The sequence below is a fragment of the Anomaloglossus baeobatrachus genome, chromosome 11 (assembly GCF_048569485.1).
Source record: "Anomaloglossus baeobatrachus isolate aAnoBae1 chromosome 11, aAnoBae1.hap1, whole genome shotgun sequence".
NCBI lineage: Eukaryota > Metazoa > Chordata > Amphibia > Anura > Aromobatidae > Anomaloglossus > Anomaloglossus baeobatrachus.
Genome location: NC_134363.1, coordinates 192894085 through 192913728, shown reverse-complemented (window position 1 = coordinate 192913728; position 19644 = coordinate 192894085). Strand labels below are relative to the sequence as shown.

At 55.0% G+C, this 19644-nt stretch overlaps 1 protein-coding gene across 7 annotated transcripts in view; it reads left to right on the top strand.

The window, feature by feature from the left end:
• The window catches only part of ARHGAP32 (Rho GTPase activating protein 32), a 300910-nt gene that overhangs the window by 107747 nt on the left and 173519 nt on the right, over positions 1-19644 (top strand). For all 7 annotated transcript variants that reach the window (XM_075327856.1, XM_075327861.1, XM_075327859.1 and 4 more), the window contains one exon: positions 14391-14497. In XM_075327856.1, the coding sequence (XP_075183971.1) occupies positions 14391-14497 (107 nt within the window). The remainder of the gene's footprint in view (positions 1-14390; positions 14498-19644) is intronic.

Sequence of the window (19644 nt, the reverse complement as noted above, 5' to 3'; positions counted from 1 at the left end):
TGGCGGGGCCTGTGAGTATACGTCCATTGTAGGATGGCGGGGCCTGTGAGTATACGTCCATTGTAGGATGGCGGGGCCTGTGAATATACGGCCATTGTAGGATGGTGGGGCCTGTGAATATACGTCCACTGTAGGATGGCGGGGCCTGTGAATATACGGCCATTGTAGGATGGCGGGGCCTGTGAGTATACGTCCATTGTAGGATGGCGGGGCCTGTGAATATACGGCCATTGTAGGATGGCGGGGCCTGTGAATATACGGCCACTGTAGGATGGCGGGGCCTGTGAATATACGGCCATTGTAGGATGGCGGGGCCTGTGAATATACGTCCACTGTAGGATGGTGGGGCCTGTGAATATACGTCCACTGTAGGATGGCGGGGCCTGTGAATATCAGGGCTGTGGAGTCGGTAAGCCAAACCTTCGACTCCGACTCCTCAAATTCTCTTGCACCGACTCCGACTCCGGCTCCGACTCCGACTCCGGCTCCGACTCCTACATATATTGCTTAGTTAGGTGAAAAATTTATTGTAGTACATGAATATGTGTATGTGAACATCAGACATTTAATAATTTTTATGATACGATAATCAAGATATTTGGATAGAACATAAAATATATTTATTGGAATACAACTTTAGAACACAAAAAACTGTAATAAATTGTAAATATGTAATACACTATGTAATATACAGTAGATTACATATATATCTTGTGTGTGTATATACACTGTGTATATATATATATATATATATATATATATATATATTATATATATATATTACATATTTACAATTTATTAGTTTTTTGTGTTCTAAAGTTGTATTCCAATAAATATTTTATGTTCTATCCAAATATCTTGATTATTGTATCATAAAAACAATTAAATGTCTGATGTTCACATTGTACTACAATAAATTTTTCACTTAAATATAAGCATTATACTAAATGTTATTATTTAGTAAAATATTCAGCACATTCTGCATTGCACTCCTGTCCCCAATTTATTATATATTTTAGGAGTCGGAGTCGGTGCATTTTATACCGACTCCGACTCCGACTCCACCAAAATGAGCTCCGACTCCGACTCCACGACTCCGACTCCACAGCCCTGGTGAATATACGTCCACTGTAGGATGGCGGGGCCTGTGAATATACGTCCATTGTAGGATGGCGGGGCCTGTGAATATACGGCCATTGTAGGATGGCGGGGCCTGTGAATATACGGCCATTGTAGGATGGCGGGGCCTGTGAATATACGTCCATTGTAGGATGGCGGGGCCTGTGAATATACGGCCATTGTAGGATGGCGAGGCCTGTGAATATACGTCCACTGTAGGATGGCGGGGCCTGTGAATATACGTCCATTGTAGGATGGCGAGGCCTGTGAATATACGGCCATTGTAGGATGGCGGGGCCTGTGAATATACGGCCATTGTAGGATGGCGAGGCCTGTGAATATACGTCCATTGTAGGATGGCGGGGCCTGTGAATATACGGCCATTGTAGGATGGCGGGGTCTGGCAATATACGTCCATTGTAGGATGGCGGGGCCTGTGAATATACGGCCGTTGTAGGATGGCGGGGCCTGTGAATATACGGCCATTGTAGGATGGCGGGGCCTGTGAATATACGTCCATTGTAGGATGGCGGGGCCTGTGAATATACGGCCATTGTAGGATGGCGAGGCCTGTGAATATACGTCCATTGTAGGATGGCGGGGCCTGTGAATATACGGCCATTGTAGGATGGCGGGGCCTGTGAATATACGGCCATTGTAGGATGGCGGGGCCTGTGAATATACGGCCATTGTAGGATGGCGGGGCCTGGCAATATACGTCCATTGTAGGATGGCGGGGCCTGTGAATATACGTCCATTGTAGGATGGTGGGGCCTGGGAATATACGGCCATTGTAGGATGGTGGGGCCTGTGAATATACGTCCATTGTAGGATGGTGGGGCCTGTGAATATACGTCCATTGTAGGATGGTGGGGCCTGTGAATATACGGCCATTGTAGGATGGTGGGGCCTGTGAATATACGGCCATTGTAGGATGGTGGGGCCTGTGAATATACGTCCATTGTAGGATGGTGGGGCCTGTGAATATACGGCCATTGTAGGATGGCGGGGCCTGTGAATATACGGCCATTGTAGGATGGCGGGGCCTGTGAATATACGGCCATTGTAGGATGGCGGGGCCTGTGAATATACGGCCATTGTAGGATGGCGGGGCCTGTGAATATACGGCCATTGTAGGATGGTGGGGCCTGTGAATATACGTCCATTCTAGGATGGCGGGGCCTGTGAATATACGTCCATTGTAGGATGGCGGGGCCTGTGAGTATACGGCCGTTGTAGGATGGCGGGGCCTGTGAGTATACGGCCATTGTAGGATGGCGGGGCCTGTGAATATACGTCCATTGTAGAATGGCGGGGCCTGTGAATATACGGCCATTGTAGGATGGTGGGGCCTGTGAATATACGTCCATTGTAGGATGGCGGGGCCTGTGAATATACGTCCACTGTAGGATGGCGGGGCCTGTGAATATACGGCCATTGTAGGATGGCGGGGCCTGTGAATATACGGCCATTGTAGGATGGCGGGGCCTGTGAATATACGTCCATTGCAGGATGGCGAGGCCTGTGAGTATACGGCCGTTGTAGGATGGTGGGACCTGTGAATATACGTCCATTGTAGGATGGCGGGGCCTGTGAATATACGTCCACTGTAGGATGGCGGGGCCTGTGAATATACGGCCATTGTAGGATGGCGGGGCCTGTGAATATACGTCCATTGTAGGATGGCGGGGCCTGTGAATATACGGCCATTGTAGGATGGTGGGGCCTGTGAATATACGGCCATTGTAGGATGGCGGGGCCTGTGAGTATACGGCCGTTGTAGGATGGCGGGGCCTGGGAATATACGTCCATTGTAGGATGGCGGGGCCTGTGAATATACGTCCATTGTAGGATGGTGGGGCCTGGAATATACGGCCATTGTAGGATGGCGGGGCCTGGCAGTATACGTCCATTGTAGGATGGTGGGGCCTGTGAATATACGGCCATTGTAGGATGGTGGGGCCTGTGAATATACGTCCATTGTAGGATGGCGGGGCCTGTGAATATACGGCCATTGTAGGATGGTGGGGCCTGGGAATATACGTCCATTGTAGGATGGCGGGGCCTGTGAATATACGTCCATTGTAGGATGGCGGGGCCTGGCAGTATACGTCTATTGTAGGATGGCGAGGCCTGTGAATATACGTCCATTGTAGGATGGCGGGGCCTGTGAATATACGGCCATTGCAGGATGGCGGGGCCTGTGAATATACGGCCATTGTAGGATGTTGGGGCCTGTGAATATACGGCCATTGTAGGATGGCGGGGTCTGGCAATATACGTCCACTGTAGGATGGCGGGGCCTGTGAGTATACGGCCGTTGTAGGATGGTGGGGCCTGGGAATATACGGCCATTGTAGGATGGTGGGGCCTGTGAATATACGTCCATTGTAGGATGGCGGGGCCTGGCAGTATACGTCTATTGTAGGATGGTGAGGCCTGTGAATATACGTCCATTGTAGGATGGCGGGGCCTGTGAATATACGGCCATTGTAGGATGGCGGGGCCTGTGAATATACGGCCATTGTAGGATGGCGAGGCCTGTGAATATACGTCCACTGTAGGATGGCGGGGCCTGTGAGTATACGGCCGTTGTAGGATGGTGGGGCCTGGGAATATACGGCCATTGTAGGATGGTGGGGCCTGTGAATATACGTCCATTGTAGGATGGCGGGGCCTGGCAGTATACGTCTATTGTAGGATGGTGAGGCCTGTGAATATACGTCCATTGTAGGATGGCGGGGCCTGTGAATATACGGCCATTGTAGGATGGCGGGGCCTGTGAATATACGGCCATTGTAGGATGGCGAGGCCTGTGAATATACGGCCATTGTAGGATGGCGGGGTCTGGCAATATACGTCCACTGTAGGATGGCGGGGCCTGTGAGTATACGGCCGTTGTAGGATGGCGGGGCCTGTGAATATACGGCCATTGTAGGATGGCGGGGCCTGTGAATATACGTCCATTGTAGGATAGCAGGGCCTGTGAATATACGGCCATTGTAGGATGGTGGGGCCTGTGAATATACGGCCATTGTAGGATGGCGGGGCCTGGCAATATACGTCCATTGTAGGATGGCGGGGCCTGTGAATATACGTCCATTGTAGGATGGCGGGGCCTGTGAATATACGTCCATTGTAGGATGGCGGGGCCTGTGAATATACGTCCATTGTAGGATGGCGAGGCCTGTGAATATACGGCCATTGTAGGATGGCGGCGCCTGTGAATATACGGCCATTGTAGGATGGCGGGGCCTGTGAATATACGGCCATTGTAGGATGGTGGGGCCTGTGAATATACGTCCATTGTAGGATGGCGGGGCCTGTGAATATACGTCCATTATAGGATAGCAGGGCCTGTGAATATACGGCCATTGTAGGATGGCGGGGCCTGTGAATATACGTCCATTGTAGGATGGCGGGGCCTGTGAATATACGTCCATTGTAGGATGGCGGGGCCTGTGAATATACGTCCATTGTAGGATAGCAGGGCCTGTGAATATACGGCCATTGTAGGATGGTGGGGCCTGTGAATATACGGCCATTGTAGGATGGATGGGCCTGGCAATATACGTCCATTGTAGGATAGCAGGGCCTGTGAATATACGGCCATTGTAGGATGGCGAGGCCTGTGAATATACGGCCATTGTAGGATGGTGGGGCCTGTGAATATACGTCCATTGTAGGATGGCGGGGCCTGTGAATATATGGCCATTGTAGGATGGTGGGGCCTATGAATATACGTCCATTGTAGGATGGCGGGGCCTGTGAATATACGGCCATTGTAGGATGGTGGGGCCTGTGAATATACGGCCATTGTAGGATGGTGGGGCCTGTGAATATACGGCCATTGTAGGATGGCGGGGCCTGGGAATATACGGCCATTGTAGGATGGCGGGGCCTGTGAATATACGGCCATTGTAGGATGGTGGGGCCTGTGAATATACGGCCATTGTAGGATGGCGGGGCCTGTGAATATACGGCCATTGTAGGATGGCGGGGCCTGTGAATATACGGCCATTGTAGGATGGCGGGGCCTGTGAATATACGGCCATTGTAGGATGGCGGGGCCTGTGAATATACGGCCATTGTAGGATGGAGGGGCCTGTGAATATACGTCCATTGTAGGATGGCGGGGCCTGTGAATATACGTCCATTGTAGGATGGTGGGGCCTGTGACTATACGGCCATTGCAGGATGGCGGGGCCTGGGAATATATGTCCATTGTAGGATGGCGGGGCCTGTGAATATACGGCCATTGTAGGATGGCGGGGCCTGGGAATATACGGCCATTGTAGGATGGTGGGGCCTGTGAATATACGTCCATTGAAGGATGGCGGGGCCTGTGAATATACGTCCATTGTAGGATGGTGGGGCCTATGAATATACGTCCATTGTAGGATGGCGGGGCCTGGCAGTATACGTCCATTGTAGGATGGCGGGGCCTGGGAATATACGGCCATTGTAGGATGGTGGGGCCTGTGAATATACGGCCATTGTAGGATGGCGGGGCCTGGGAATATACGGCCATTGTAGGATGGCGGGGCCTGGCAGTATACGTCCATTGTAGGATGGCGGGGCCTGTGAATATACGTCCATTGAAGGATGGCGGGGCCTGTGAATATACGTCCATTGTAGGATGGTGGGGCCTGTGAATATACGTCCATTGTAGGATGGTGGGGCCTGGGAATATACGGCCATTGTAGGATGGTGGGGCCTGTGAATATACGGCCATTGTAGGATGGCGGGGCCTGGGAATATACGGCCATTGTAGGATGGCGGGGCCTGGCAGTATACGTCCATTGTAGGATGGCGGGGCCTGGGAATATACGGCCATTGTAGGATGGTGGGGCCTGTGAATATACGGCCATTGTAGGATGGCGGGGCCTGGGAATATACGGCCATTGTAGGATGGCGGGGCCTGGCAGTATACGTCCATTGTAGGATGGTGGGGCCTGTGAATATACGTCCATTGTAGGATGGCGGGGCCTGGGAATATACGGCCATTGTAGGATGGTGGGACCTGTGAATATACGGCCATTGTAGGATGGCGGGGCCTGTGAATATACGGCCATTGTAGGATGGCGGGGCCTGGCAGTATACGTCCATTGTAGGATGGCGGGGCCTGGGAATATACGGCCATTGTAGGATGGTGGGGCCTGTGACTATACGTCCATTGTAGGATGGTGGGGCCTGTGAATATACGGCCATTGTAGGATGGCGGGGCCTGGGAATATACGGCCATTGTAGGATGGCGGGGCCTGGGAATATGCGGCCATTGTAGGATGGTGGGGCCTGTGAATATACGTCCATTGTAGGATGGTGGGGCCTGTGAATATACGGCCATTGTAGGATGGCGGGGTCTGTGAATATATGGGCACTGTAGGATGGTGGGGCCTGTGAATATACGGCCATTGTAGGATGGCGGGACCTGGCAATATACGTCCATTGTAGGATAGCAGGGCCTGTGAATATACGGCCATTGTAGGATGGCGAGGCCTGTGAATATACGGCCATTGTAGGATGGTGGGGCCTGTGAATATACGTCCATTGTAGGATGGCGGGGCCTGTGAATATATGGCCATTGTAGGATGGTGGGGCCTATGAATATACGTCCATTGTAGGATGGCGGGGCCTGTGAATATACGGCCATTGTAGGATGGTGGGGCCTGTGAATATACGGCCATTGTAGGATGGTGGGGCCTGTGAATATACGGCCATTGTAGGATGGCGGGGCCTGGGAATATACGGCCATTGTAGGATGGCGGGGCCTGTGAATATACGGCCATTGTAGGATGGTGGGGCCTGTGAATATACGGCCATTGTAGGATGGCGGGGCCTGTGAATATACGGCCATTGTAGGATGGCGGGGCCTGTGAATATACGGCCATTGTAGGATGGCGGGGCCTGTGAATATACGGCCATTGTAGGATGGAGGGGCCTGTGAATATACGTCCATTGTAGGATGGCGGGGCCTGTGAATATACGTCCATTGTAGGATGGTGGGGCCTGTGACTATACGGCCATTGCAGGATGGCGGGGCCTGGGAATATATGTCCATTGTAGGATGGCGGGGCCTGTGAATATACGGCCATTGTAGGATGGCGGGGCCTGGGAATATACGGCCATTGTAGGATGGTGGGGCCTGTGAATATACGTCCATTGAAGGATGGCGGGGCCTGTGAATATACGTCCATTGTAGGATGGTGGGGCCTATGAATATACGTCCATTGTAGGATGGCGGGGCCTGGCAGTATACGTCCATTGTAGGATGGCGGGGCCTGGGAATATACGGCCATTGTAGGATGGTGGGGCCTGTGAATATACGGCCATTGTAGGATGGCGGGGCCTGGGAATATACGGCCATTGTAGGATGGTGGGGCCTGGCAGTATACGTCCATTGTAGGATGGCGGGGCCTGTGAATATACGTCCATTGAAGGATGGCGGGGCCTGTGAATATACGTCCATTGTAGGATGGTGGGGCCTGTGAATATACGTCCATTGTAGGATGGTGGGGCCTGGGAATATACGGCCATTGTAGGATGGTGGGGCCTGTGAATATACGGCCATTGTAGGATGGCGGGGCCTGGGAATATACGGCCATTGTAGGATGGCGGGGCCTGGCAGTATACGTCCATTGTAGGATGGCGGGGCCTGGGAATATACGGCCATTGTAGGATGGTGGGGCCTGTGAATATACGGCCATTGTAGGATGGCGGGGCCTGGGAATATACGGCCATTGTAGGATGGCGGGGCCTGGCAGTATACGTCCATTGTAGGATGGTGGGGCCTGTGAATATACGTCCATTGTAGGATGGCGGGGCCTGGGAATATACGGCCATTGTAGGATGGTGGGGCCTGTGAATATACGGCCATTGTAGGATGGCGGGGCCTGTGAATATACGGCCATTGTAGGATGGCGGGGCCTGGCAGTATACGTCCATTGTAGGATGGCGGGGCCTGGGAATATACGGCCATTGTAGGATGGTGGGGCCTGTGAATATACGTCCATTGTAGGATGGTGGGGCCTGTGAATATACGGCCATTGTAGGATGGTGGGGCCTGTGAATATACGGCCATTGTAGGATGGCGGGACCTGTGAATATACGTTCATTGTAGGATGGCGGGGCCTGTGAATATACGTCCATTGCAGGATGGCGGGGCCTGTGAATATATGTCCATTGCAGGATGGCGAGGCCTGGCAATATATGTCCATTGTAGGATGGCGGGGCCTGTGAATATACGGCCATTGTAGGATGGCGGGGTCTGTGAATATATGGGCACTGTAGGATGGTGGGGCCTGTGAATATACGTCCATTGTAGGATGGCGGGGCCTGTGAATATACGTCCATTGCAGGATGGTGGGGCCTGTGAATATACGTCCATTGTAGAATGGCGGGGCCTGTGAATATACGGCCATTGTAGGATGGTGGGGCCTGTGAATATACGTCCATTCTAGGATGGCGGGGCCTGTGAATATACGTCCATTGTAGGATGGCGGGGCCTGTGAGTATACGGCCGTTGTAGGATGGCGGGGCCTGTGAGTATACGGCCATTGTAGGATGGCGGGGCCTGTGAATATACGTCCATTGTAGGATGGCGGGGCCTGTGAATATACGGCCATTGTAGGATGGTGGGACCTGTGAATATACGTCCATTGTAGAATGGCGGGGCCTGTGAATATACGGCCATTGTAGGATGGTGGGGCCTGTGAATATACGTCCATTGTAGGATGGCGGGGCCTGTGAATATACGTCCACTGTAGGATGGCGGGGCCTGTGAATATTCGGCCATTGTAGGATGGCGGGGCCTGTGAATATACGGCCATTGTAGGATGGCGGGGCCTGTGAATATACGTCCATTGCAGGATGGCGAGGCCTGTGAGTATACGGCCGTTGTAGGATGGTGGGACCTGTGAATATACGTCCATTGTAGGATGGCGGGGCCTGTGAATATACGTCCACTGTAGGATGGCGGGGCCTGTGAATATACGGCCATTGTAGGATGGCGGGGCCTGTGAATATACGGCCATTGTAGGATGGCGGGGCCTGTGAATATACGTCCATTGTAGGATGGCGGGGCCTGTGAATATACGGCCATTGTAGGATGGTGGGGCCTGTGAATATACGGCCATTGTAGGATGGCGGGGCCTGTGAGTATACGGCCGTTGTAGGATGGCGGGGCCTGGGAATATACGTCCATTGTAGGATGGCGGGGCCTGTGAATATACGTCCATTGTAGGATGGTGGGGCCTGGAATATACGGCCATTGTAGGATGGCGGGGCCTGGCAGTATACGTCCATTGTAGGATGGTGGGGCCTGTGAATATACGGCCATTGTAGGATGGTGGGGCCTGTGAATATACGTCCATTGTAGGATGGCGGGGCCTGGGAATATACGTCCATTGTAGGATGGCGGGGCCTGTGAATATACGTCCATTGTAGGATGGCGGGGCCTGGCAGTATACGTCTATTGTAGGATGGCGAGGCCTGTGAATATACGTCCATTGTAGGATGGCGGGGCCTGTGAATATACGGCCATTGCAGGATGGCGGGGCCTGTGAATATACGGCCATTGTAGGATGTTGGGGCCTGTGAATATACGGCCATTGTAGGATGGCGGGGTCTGGCAATATACGTCCACTGTAGGATGGCGGGGCCTGTGAGTATACGGCCGTTGTAGGATGGTGGGGCCTGGGAATATACGGCCATTGTAGGATGGTGGGGCCTGTGAATATACGTCCATTGTAGGATGGCGGGGCCTGGCAGTATACGTCTATTGTAGGATGGTGAGGCCTGTGAATATACGTCCATTGTAGGATGGCGGGGCCTGTGAATATACGGCCATTGTAGGATGGCGGGGCCTGTGAATATACGGCCATTGTAGGATGGCGAGGCCTGTGAATATACGGCCATTGTAGGATGGCGGGGTCTGGCAATATACGTCCACTGTAGGATGGCGGGGCCTGTGAGTATACGGCCGTTGTAGGATGGCGGGGCCTGTGAATATACGTCCATTGTAGGATGGCGGGGCCTGTGAATATACGTCCATTGTAGGATGGCGGGGCCTGTGAATATACGTCCATTGTAGGATAGCAGGGCCTGTGAATATACGGCCATTGTAGGATGGTGGGGCCTGTGAATATACGGCCATTGTAGGATGGCGGGGCCTGGCAATATACGTCCATTGTAGGATGGCGGGGCCTGTGAATATACGTCCATTGTAGGATGGCGGGGCCTGTGAATATACGTCCATTGTAGGATGGCGGGGCCTGTGAATATACGTCCATTGTAGGATGGCGAGGCCTGTGAATATACGGCCATTGTAGGATGGCGGGGCCTGTGAATATACGGCCATTGTAGGATGGCGGGGCCTGTGAATATACGTCCATTGTAGGATGGCGGGGCCTGTGAATATACGTCCATTGTAGGATGGCGGGGCCTGTGAATATACGGCCATTGTAGGATGGCGGGGCCTGTGAATATACGGCCATTGTAGGATGGCGGGGCCTGTGAATATACGGCCATTGTAGGATGGTGGGGCCTGTGAATATACGTCCATTGTAGGATGGTGGGGCCTGTGAATATACGTCCATTGTAGGATGGCGGGGCCTGTGAATATACGTCCATTATAGGATAGCAGGGCCTGTGAATATACGGCCATTGTAGGATGGCGGGGCCTGTGAATATACGTCCATTGTAGGATGGCGGGGCCTGTGAATATACGTCCATTGTAGGATAGCAGGGCCTGTGAATATACGGCCATTGTAGGATGGTGGGGCCTGTGAATATACGGCCATTGTAGGATGGAGGGGCCTGGCAATATACGTCCATTGTAGGATAGTAGGGCCTGTGAATATACGGCCATTGTAGGATGGCGAGGCCTGTGAATATACGGCCATTGTAGGATGGTGGGGCCTGTGAATATACGTCCATTGTAGGATGGCGGGGCCTGTGAATATATGGCCATTGTAGGATGGTGGGGCCTATGAATATACGGCCATTGTAGGATGGCGGGGCCTGTGAATATACGGCCATTGTAGGATGGCGGGGCCTGTGAATATACGGCCATTGTAGGATGGTGGGGCCTGTGAATATACGGCCATTGTAGGATGGTGGGGCCTGTGAATATACGGCCATTGTAGGATGGCGGGGCCTGGGAATATACGGCCATTGTAGGATGGCGGGGCCTGTGAATATACGGCCATTGTAGGATGGCGGGGCCTGTGAATATACGGCCATTGTAGGATGGCGGGGCCTGTGAATATACGGCCATTGTAGGATGGAGGGGCCTGTGAATATACGTCCATTGTAGGATGGCGGGGCCTGTGAATATACGTCCATTGTAGGATGGTGGGGCCTGTGACTATACGGCCATTGCAGGATGGCGGGGCCTGGGAATATATGTCCATTGTAGGATGGCGGGGCCTGTGAATATACGGCCATTGTAGGATGGCGGGGCCTGGGAATATACGGCCATTGTAGGATGGTGGGGCCTGTGAATATACGTCCATTGAAGGATGGCGGGGCCTGTGAATATACGTCCATTGTAGGATGGTGGGGCCTATGAATATACGTCCATTGTAGGATGGCGGGGCCTGGCAGTATACGTCCATTGTAGGATGGCGGGGCCTGGGAATATACGGCCATTGTAGGATGGTGGGGCCTGTGAATATACGGCCATTGTAGGATGGCGGGGCCTGGGAATATACGGCCATTGTAGGATGGCGGGGCCTGGCAGTATACGTCCATTGTAGGATGGCGGGGCCTGTGAATATACGTCCATTGAAGGATGGCGGGGCCTGTGAATATACGTCCATTGTAGGATGGTGGGGCCTGTGAATATACGTCCATTGTAGGATGGTGGGGCCTGGGAATATACGGCCATTGTAGGATGGTGGGGCCTGTGAATATACGGCCATTGTAGGATGGCGGGGCCTGGGAATATACGGCCATTGTAGGATGGCGGGGCCTGGCAGTATACGTCCATTGTAGGATGGCGGGGCCTGGGAATATACGGCCATTGTAGGATGGTGGGGCCTGTGAATATACGGCCATTGTAGGATGGCGGGGCCTGGGAATATACGGCCATTGTAGGATGGCGGGGCCTGGCAGTATACGTCCATTGTAGGATGGCGGGGCCTGTGAATATACGTCCATTGAAGGATGGCGGGGCCTGTGAATATACGTCCATTGTAGGATGGTGGGGCCTGTGAATATACGTCCATTGTAGGATGGCGGGGCCTGGGAATATACGGCCATTGTAGGATGGTGGGGCCTGTGAATATACGGCCATTGTAGGATGGCGGGGCCTGTGAATATACGGCCATTGTAGGATGGCGGGGCCTGGCAGTATACGTCCATTGTAGGATGGCGGGGCCTGGGAATATACGGCCATTGTAGGATGGTGGGGCCTGTGAATATACGTCCATTGTAGGATGGTGGGGCCTGTGAATATACGGCCATTGTAGGATGGCGGGGCCTGGGAATATACGGCCATTGTAGGATGGCGGGGCCTGGGAATATGCGGCCATTGTAGGATGGTGGGGCCTGTGAATATACGTCCATTGTAGGATGGTGGGGCCTGTGAATATACGGCCATTGTAGGATGGCGGGGTCTGTGAATATATGGGCACTGTAGGATGGTGGGGCCTGTGAATATACGGCCATTGTAGGATGGCGGGACCTGTGAATATACGTTCATTGTAGGATGGCGGGGCCTGTTAATATACGTCCATTGCAGGATGGCGGGGCCTGTGAATATATGTCCATTGCAGGATGGCGGGGCCTGGCAATATACGTCCATTGTAGGATGGCGGGGCCTGTGAATATACGGCCATTGTAGGATGGCGGGGTCTGTGAATATATGGGCACTGTAGCATGGTGGGGCCTGTGAATATACGTCCATTGTAGGATGGCGGGGCCTGTGAATATACGTCCATTGCAGGATGGTGGGGCCTGTGAATATACGTCCATTGTAGAATGGCGGGGCCTGTGAATATACGTCCATTGTAGGATGGCGGGGCCTGGCAGTATACGTCCATTGTAGGATGGCGGGGCCTGTGAATATATGTCCATTGCAGGATGGCGGGGCCTGGGAATATACGTCCATTGTAGGATGGCGGGGCCTGTGAATATACGGCCATTGTAGGATGGCGGGGCCTGGGAATATACGGCCATTGCAGGATGGCGGGGCCTGTGAATATACGTCCATTGTAGGATGGCGGGGCCTGTGAATATACGTCCATTGCAGGATGGCGGGGCCTGTGAATATACGGCCATTGTAGGATGGCGGGGCCTGTGAATATACGGCCATTGTAGGATGGCGGGGCCTGTGAATATACGGCCATTGTAGGATGGTGGGGCCTGTGAATATACGGCCATTGTAGGATGGCGGGGTCTGTGAATATACGGCCATTGTAGGATGGCGGGGCCTGTGAATATACGGCCATTGTAGGATGGCGGGGCCTGTGAATATACGTCCATTGCAGGATGGCGGGGCCTGTGAATATACGGCCATTGTAGGATGGCGGGGCCTGTGAATATACGGCCATTGTAGGATGGCGGGGCCTGTGAATATACGGCCATTGTAGGATGGTGGGGCCTGTGAATATACGGCCATTGTAGGATGGCGGGGTCTGTGAATATACGGCCATTGTAGGATGGCGGGGTCTGTGAATATATGGGCTCTGTAGGATGACCACTGGATGTGGAGGACGCTGGGTCGCGGGGTGATAACCGGCAGCGTGCCCATAGTAAGGAGGAGAAGCAGCGATGTCCTCCCCGGCTGAGCTGCTTTCTATGGGATATGGAGCGCCTGTAACCTTCTGCTCCGCGTCTCACTACAGGCCGTGTTGCGCTGCTGCCCCCTGCTGGCCACTTATCACCACTGCCTGGATCTCCTTTTCTCCCCTGAGCAGTGCATGGACGGGGCTGACGGTTAATGATTTTTTTGCTTTGTGGGCACGCGGTACTGTTTATACCGGCATGATGGTTTCCTCATTACTGGACCTGTTACAATCCGGTTTCCGCCTTCATATCATCGTTGTCAGGTTTTCCTATTGCAGAGGAGTCAGAGGGAGACACGTGACGCTGCAGCGGATCATTATTTGCTTCTTGTTGATCCCTGTGACTGCGGGACGCACGACGGCCTCGTCCCGTCCCAGCCTGTGGCTCTCCTGGTGCCGGCACCTTTCCAAACCACAAGTGCTTGTCTGTTAATTACCAGATATTCAGCAGTGTCTAATGGAGCGGTTTCTTCTTCCTGGCAGGCGCGAGGAGCAGATATTCCGGTTCCTGGAGAGATTCCCGTTGCCACAGAACTCCCAATGAGATCCTGCAGTCACACCGCAAGCATGAAAGTCAAGAACGTCAAAAAGTGAGTGGTGTGCTCAACGCTCAGCCTGCGACCGGTGCATGTAAAGGGGTGAGGAGGGTGGTGTCTGCCGCCACGAGGAGCGCCGATCACCGAAAAGGAAGAAGTTCCTGAGAGGCCTCCATGTGGAAGGCGCAGAGCAGGAGTCACATTCAGGAAGGCCTCCACGTGGAAGGCGCAGAGCAGGAGCCACATTCAGGGAGGCCTCTACGTGGAAGGCGCAGAGCAGAAGCCACATTCAGGAAGGCCTCCACGTGGAAGGTGCAGAGCAGGAGCCACAGTCAGGAAGGCCTCCACGTGGAAGGTGCAGAGCAGAAGCCATGTTCAGGGAGGTCTCCACGTGGAAGGTGCAGAGCAGAAGCCACAGTCAGTGAGGTCTCCACGTGGAAGGTGCAGAGCAGGAGCCACATTCAGTGAGGCCTCCACGTGGAAGGCACAGAGCAGAAGCCACGTTCAGGGAGGTCTCCACGTGGAAGACGCAGAGCAGGAACCACATTCAGGAAGGTCTCCACGTGGAAGGCGCAGAGCAGGAGCCACATTCAGTGAGGCATCCACGTGGAAGGCGCAGAGCAGAAGTCACGTTCAGGGAGGTCTCCACGTGGAAGGCGCAAACCAGAAGCCACATTCAGTGAGGCCTCCACGTGGAAGGTGCAGAGCATGAGCCACAGTCAGTGAGGCCTCCACGTGGAAGGTGCAGAGCAAGACCCACAGTCAGTGAAGCCTCCACGTGGAAGGCTGAGAGCAGGAGCCACATTCAGGGAGGCCTCCATGTGGAAGGCACAGAGCAGAAGCCACAGTCAGTGGGGCCTTCACGTGGAAGGTGCAGAGCAGGAGCCACAGTCAGTGAGGCCTCCACGTGGAAGGCGCAGAGCAGGAGCCACATTCAGGGAGGCCTCCATGTGGAAGGCGCAGAGCAGGAGCCACAGTAAAGGAGGCCTCCATGTAGAAGGCGCAGAACAGGAGCCATATTCAGTGATGTCCCACGTGGAAGGTGCAGAGCAGGAGCCATAGTCAGTGAGGCATCCACGTGGAAGGCTCAGAGCATGAGCCACGCTCAGGGAGGTCTCCGCGTGGAAGGCTCAGAGCAGGAGCCACACTCAGGGAGGTCTCCACGTGGAAGGCTCAGAGCAGGAGCCACGTTCAGGGAGGTCTCCACGTGGAAGGCGCAGAGCAGGAGCCACGTTCAGGGAGGCCTCCACGTGGAAGGTGCATAGCAGGAGCCATAGTCAGTGAGGCCTCCACGTGGAAGGCTGAGAGCAGGAGCCACAGTCAGTGATGCCTCCACGTGGAAGGCTGAGAGCAGGAGCCACATTCAGGGAGGCCTCCATGTGGAAGGCGCACAGCAGAAGCCACAGTCAGTGGGGCCTTCACGTGGAAGGTGCAGAGCAGGAGCCACAGTCAGTGAGGCCTCCACGTGGAAGGCGCAGAGCAGGAGCCACATTCAGGGAGGCCTCCATGTAGAAGGCGCAGAACAGGAGCCATATTCAGTGATGTCCCACGTGGAAGGCGCAGAGCAGGAGCCACGTTCAGGGAGGCCTCCACGTGGAAGGTGCATAGCAGGAGCCATAGTCAGTGAGGCATCCACGTGGAAGGTGCAGCGCATGAGCCACAGTCAGTGAGGCCTCCACGTGGAAGGTGCAGAGCAGGAGCCACAGTCAGTGATGCCTCCACGTGGAAGGCTCAGAGCAGGAGCCACATTCAGGGAGGCCTCCATGTGGAAGGCGCACAGCAGAAGCCACAGTCAGTGGGGCCTTCACGTGGAAGGTGCAGAGCAGGAGCCACAGTCAGTGAGGCCTCCACGTGGAAGGCGCAGAGCAGGAGCCACATTCAGGGAGGCCTCCTTGTAGAAGGCGCAGAACAGGAGCCATATTCAGTGATGTCCCATGTGGAAGGTGCAGAGCAGGAGCCATAGTCAGTGAGGCATCCACGTGGAAGGTGCAGAGCATGAGCCACGCTCAGGGAGGTCTCCGCGTGGAAGGCTCAGCAGGAGCCACACTCAGGGAGGTCTCCACGTGGAAGGCTCAGAGCAGGAGCCACGTTCAGGGAGTTCTCCACGTGGAAGGCGCAGAGCAGGAGCCACGTTCAGGGAGGCCTCCACGTGGAAGGTGCATAGCAGGAGCCACATTCAGGGAGATCTCTACGTGGAAGGAGCAGAGCAGGAGCCACGTTCAGGGAGGTCTCCACTTGGAAGGAGCAGAGCAGGAGCCACATTCAGGGAGGTCTCCATGTGGAAGGAGCAGAGCAGGAGCCACGTAAGGGAGGTCTCCACGTGGAAGGCATAGAGCAGGAGCCACGCTCAGGGAGGTCTCCATGTGGAAGGTGCAGAGCAGGAGCCACAGTCAGGGAGGCCTCCATGTAGAAGGCGCAGAACAGGAGCCATATTCAGTGATGTCCCACGTGGAAGGTGCAGAGCAGGAGCTATAGTGAGGCATCCACGTGGAAGGTGCAGAGCAGGAGCCATAGTCAGTGAGGCATCCATGTGGAAGACTCAGAGCATGAGCCACGCTCAGGAGGTCTCCGCGTGGAAGGCTCAGAGCAGGAGCCACGTTCAGGGAGGTCTCCATGTGGAAGGCGCAGAGCAGGAGTCACGTTCAGGGAGGCCTCCACGTGGAAGGTGCATAGCAGGAGCCATAGTCAGTGAGGCATCCACGTGGAAGGTGCAGAGCATGAGCCACAGTCAGTGAGGCCTCCACGTGGAAGGTGCAGAGCAGGAGCCACATTCAGGGAGGCCTCCATGTGGAAGGCGCAGAGCAGAAGCCACAGTCAGTGGGGCCTTCACGTGGAAGGCGCAGAGCAGGAGCCACATTCAGGGAGGCCTCCATGTGGAAGGCGCAGAGCAGGAGCCACAGTAAAGGAGGCCTCCATGTAGAAGGCGCAGAACAGGAGCCATATTCAGTGATGTCCCACGTGGAAGGTGCAGAGCAGGAGCTATAGTGAGGCATCCACTAGGAAGGTGCAGAGCAGGAGCCATAGTCAGTGAGGCATCCACGTGGAAGGTGCAGAGCATGAGCCACGCTCAGGGAGGTCTCCGCGTGGAAGGCTCAGAGCAGGAGCCACACTCGGGGAGGTCTCCACGTGGAAGGCTCAGAGCAGGAGCCACGTTCAGGGAGGCCTCCACGTGGAAGGCGCATAGCAGGAGCCACATTCAGGGAGGTCTCCACGTGGAAAGTGCAGAACAGAGCCATGTTCAGGGAGGTCTCCACGTGGAAGGTGCAGAGCAGGAGCCACATTCAGTGAGGCCTCCACGTGGAAGGCACAGAGCAGAAGCCACGTTCAGGGAGGTCTCCACGTGGAAGACGCAGAGCAGGAACCACATTCAGGAAGGTCTCCACGTGGAAGGCGCAGAGCAGGAGCCACATTCAGTGAGGCATCCACGTGGAAGGCGCAGAGCAGAAGTCACGTTCAGGGAGGTCTCCACGTGGAAGGCGCAAACCAGAAGCCACATTCAGTGAGGTCTCCACGTGGAAGGTGCAGAGCATGAGCCACAGTCAGTGAGGCCTCCACGTGGAAGGTGCAGAGCAAGACCCACAGTCAGTGAAGCCTCCACGTGGAAGGCTGAGAGCAGGAGCCACATTCAGGGAGGCCTCCATGTGGAAGGCACAGAGCAGAAGCCACAGTCAGTGGGGCCTTCACGTGGAAGGTGCAGAGCAGGAGCCACAGTCAGTGAGGCCTCCACGTGGAAGGCGCAGAGCAGGAGCCACATTCAGGGAGGCCTCCATGTGGAAGGCGCAGAGCAGGAGCCACAGTAAAGGAGGCCTCCATGTAGAAGGCGCAGAACAGGAGCCATATTCAGTGATGTCCCATGTGGAAGGTGCAGAGCAGGAGCCATAGTCAGTGAGGCATCCACGTGGAAGGCTCAGAGCATGAGCCACGCTCAGGGAGGTCTCCGCGTGGAAGGCTCAGAGCAGGAGCCACACTCGGGGAGGTCTCCACGTGGAAGGCTCAGAGCAGGAGCCACGTTCAGGGAGGTCTCCACGTGGAAGGTGCAGAGCAGGAGCCACGTTCAGGGAGGCCTCCACGTGGAAGGTGCATAGCAGGAGCCATAGTCAGTGAGGCCTCCACGTGGAAGGTGCAGAGCAGGAGCCACAGTCAGTGATGCCTCCACGTGGAAGGCTGAGAGCAGGAGCCACATTCAGGGAGGCCTCCATGTGGAAGGCGCACAGCAGAAGCCACAGTCAGTGGGGCCTTCACGTGGAAGGTGCAGAGCAGGAGCCACAGTCAGTGAGGCCTCCACGTGGAAGGCGCAGAGCAGGAGCCACATTCAGGGAGGCCTCCATGTAGAAGGCGCAGAACAGGAGCCATATTCAGTGATGTCCCACGTGGAAGGCGCAGAGCAGGAGCCACGTTCAGGGAGGCCTCCACGTGGAAGGTGCATAGCAGGAGCCATAGTCAGTGAGGCATCCACGTGGAAGGTGCAGAGCATGAGCCACAGTCAGTGAGGCCTCCACGTGGAAGGTGCAGAGCAGGAGCCACAGTCAGTGATGCCTCCACGTGGAAGGCTCAGAGCAGGAGCCACATTCAGGGAGGCCTCCATGTGGAAGGCGCACAGCAGAAGCCACAGTCAGTGGGGCCTTCACGTGGAAGGTGCAGAGCAGGAGCCACAGTCAGTGAGGCCTCCACGTGGAAGGCGCAGAGCAGGAGCCACATTCAGGGAGGCCTCCATGTAGAAGGTGCAGAACAGGAGCCATATTCAGTGATGTCCCATGTGGAAGGTGCAGAGCAGGAGCCATAGTCAGTGAGGCATCAACGTGGAAGGTGCAGAGCATGAGCCACGCTCAGGGAGGTCTCCGCGTGGAAGGCTCAGCAGGAGCCACACTCAGGGAGGTCTCCACGTGGAAGGCTCAGAGCAGGAGCCACGTTCAGGGAGTTCTCCACGTGGAAGGCGCAGAGCCGGAGCCACGTTCAGGGAGGCCTCCACGTGGAAGGTGCATAGCAGGAGCCACATTCAGGGAGATCTCTACGTGGAAGGAGCAGAGCAGGAGCCACGTAAGGGAGGTCTCCACGTGGAAGGCATAGAGCAGGAGCCACGCTCAGGGAGGTCTCCATGTCGAAGGTGCAGAGCAGGAGCCACAGTCAGGGAGGCCTCCATGTAGAAGGCGCAGAACAGGAGTCATATTCAGTGATGTCCCACGTGGAAGGTGCAGAGCAGG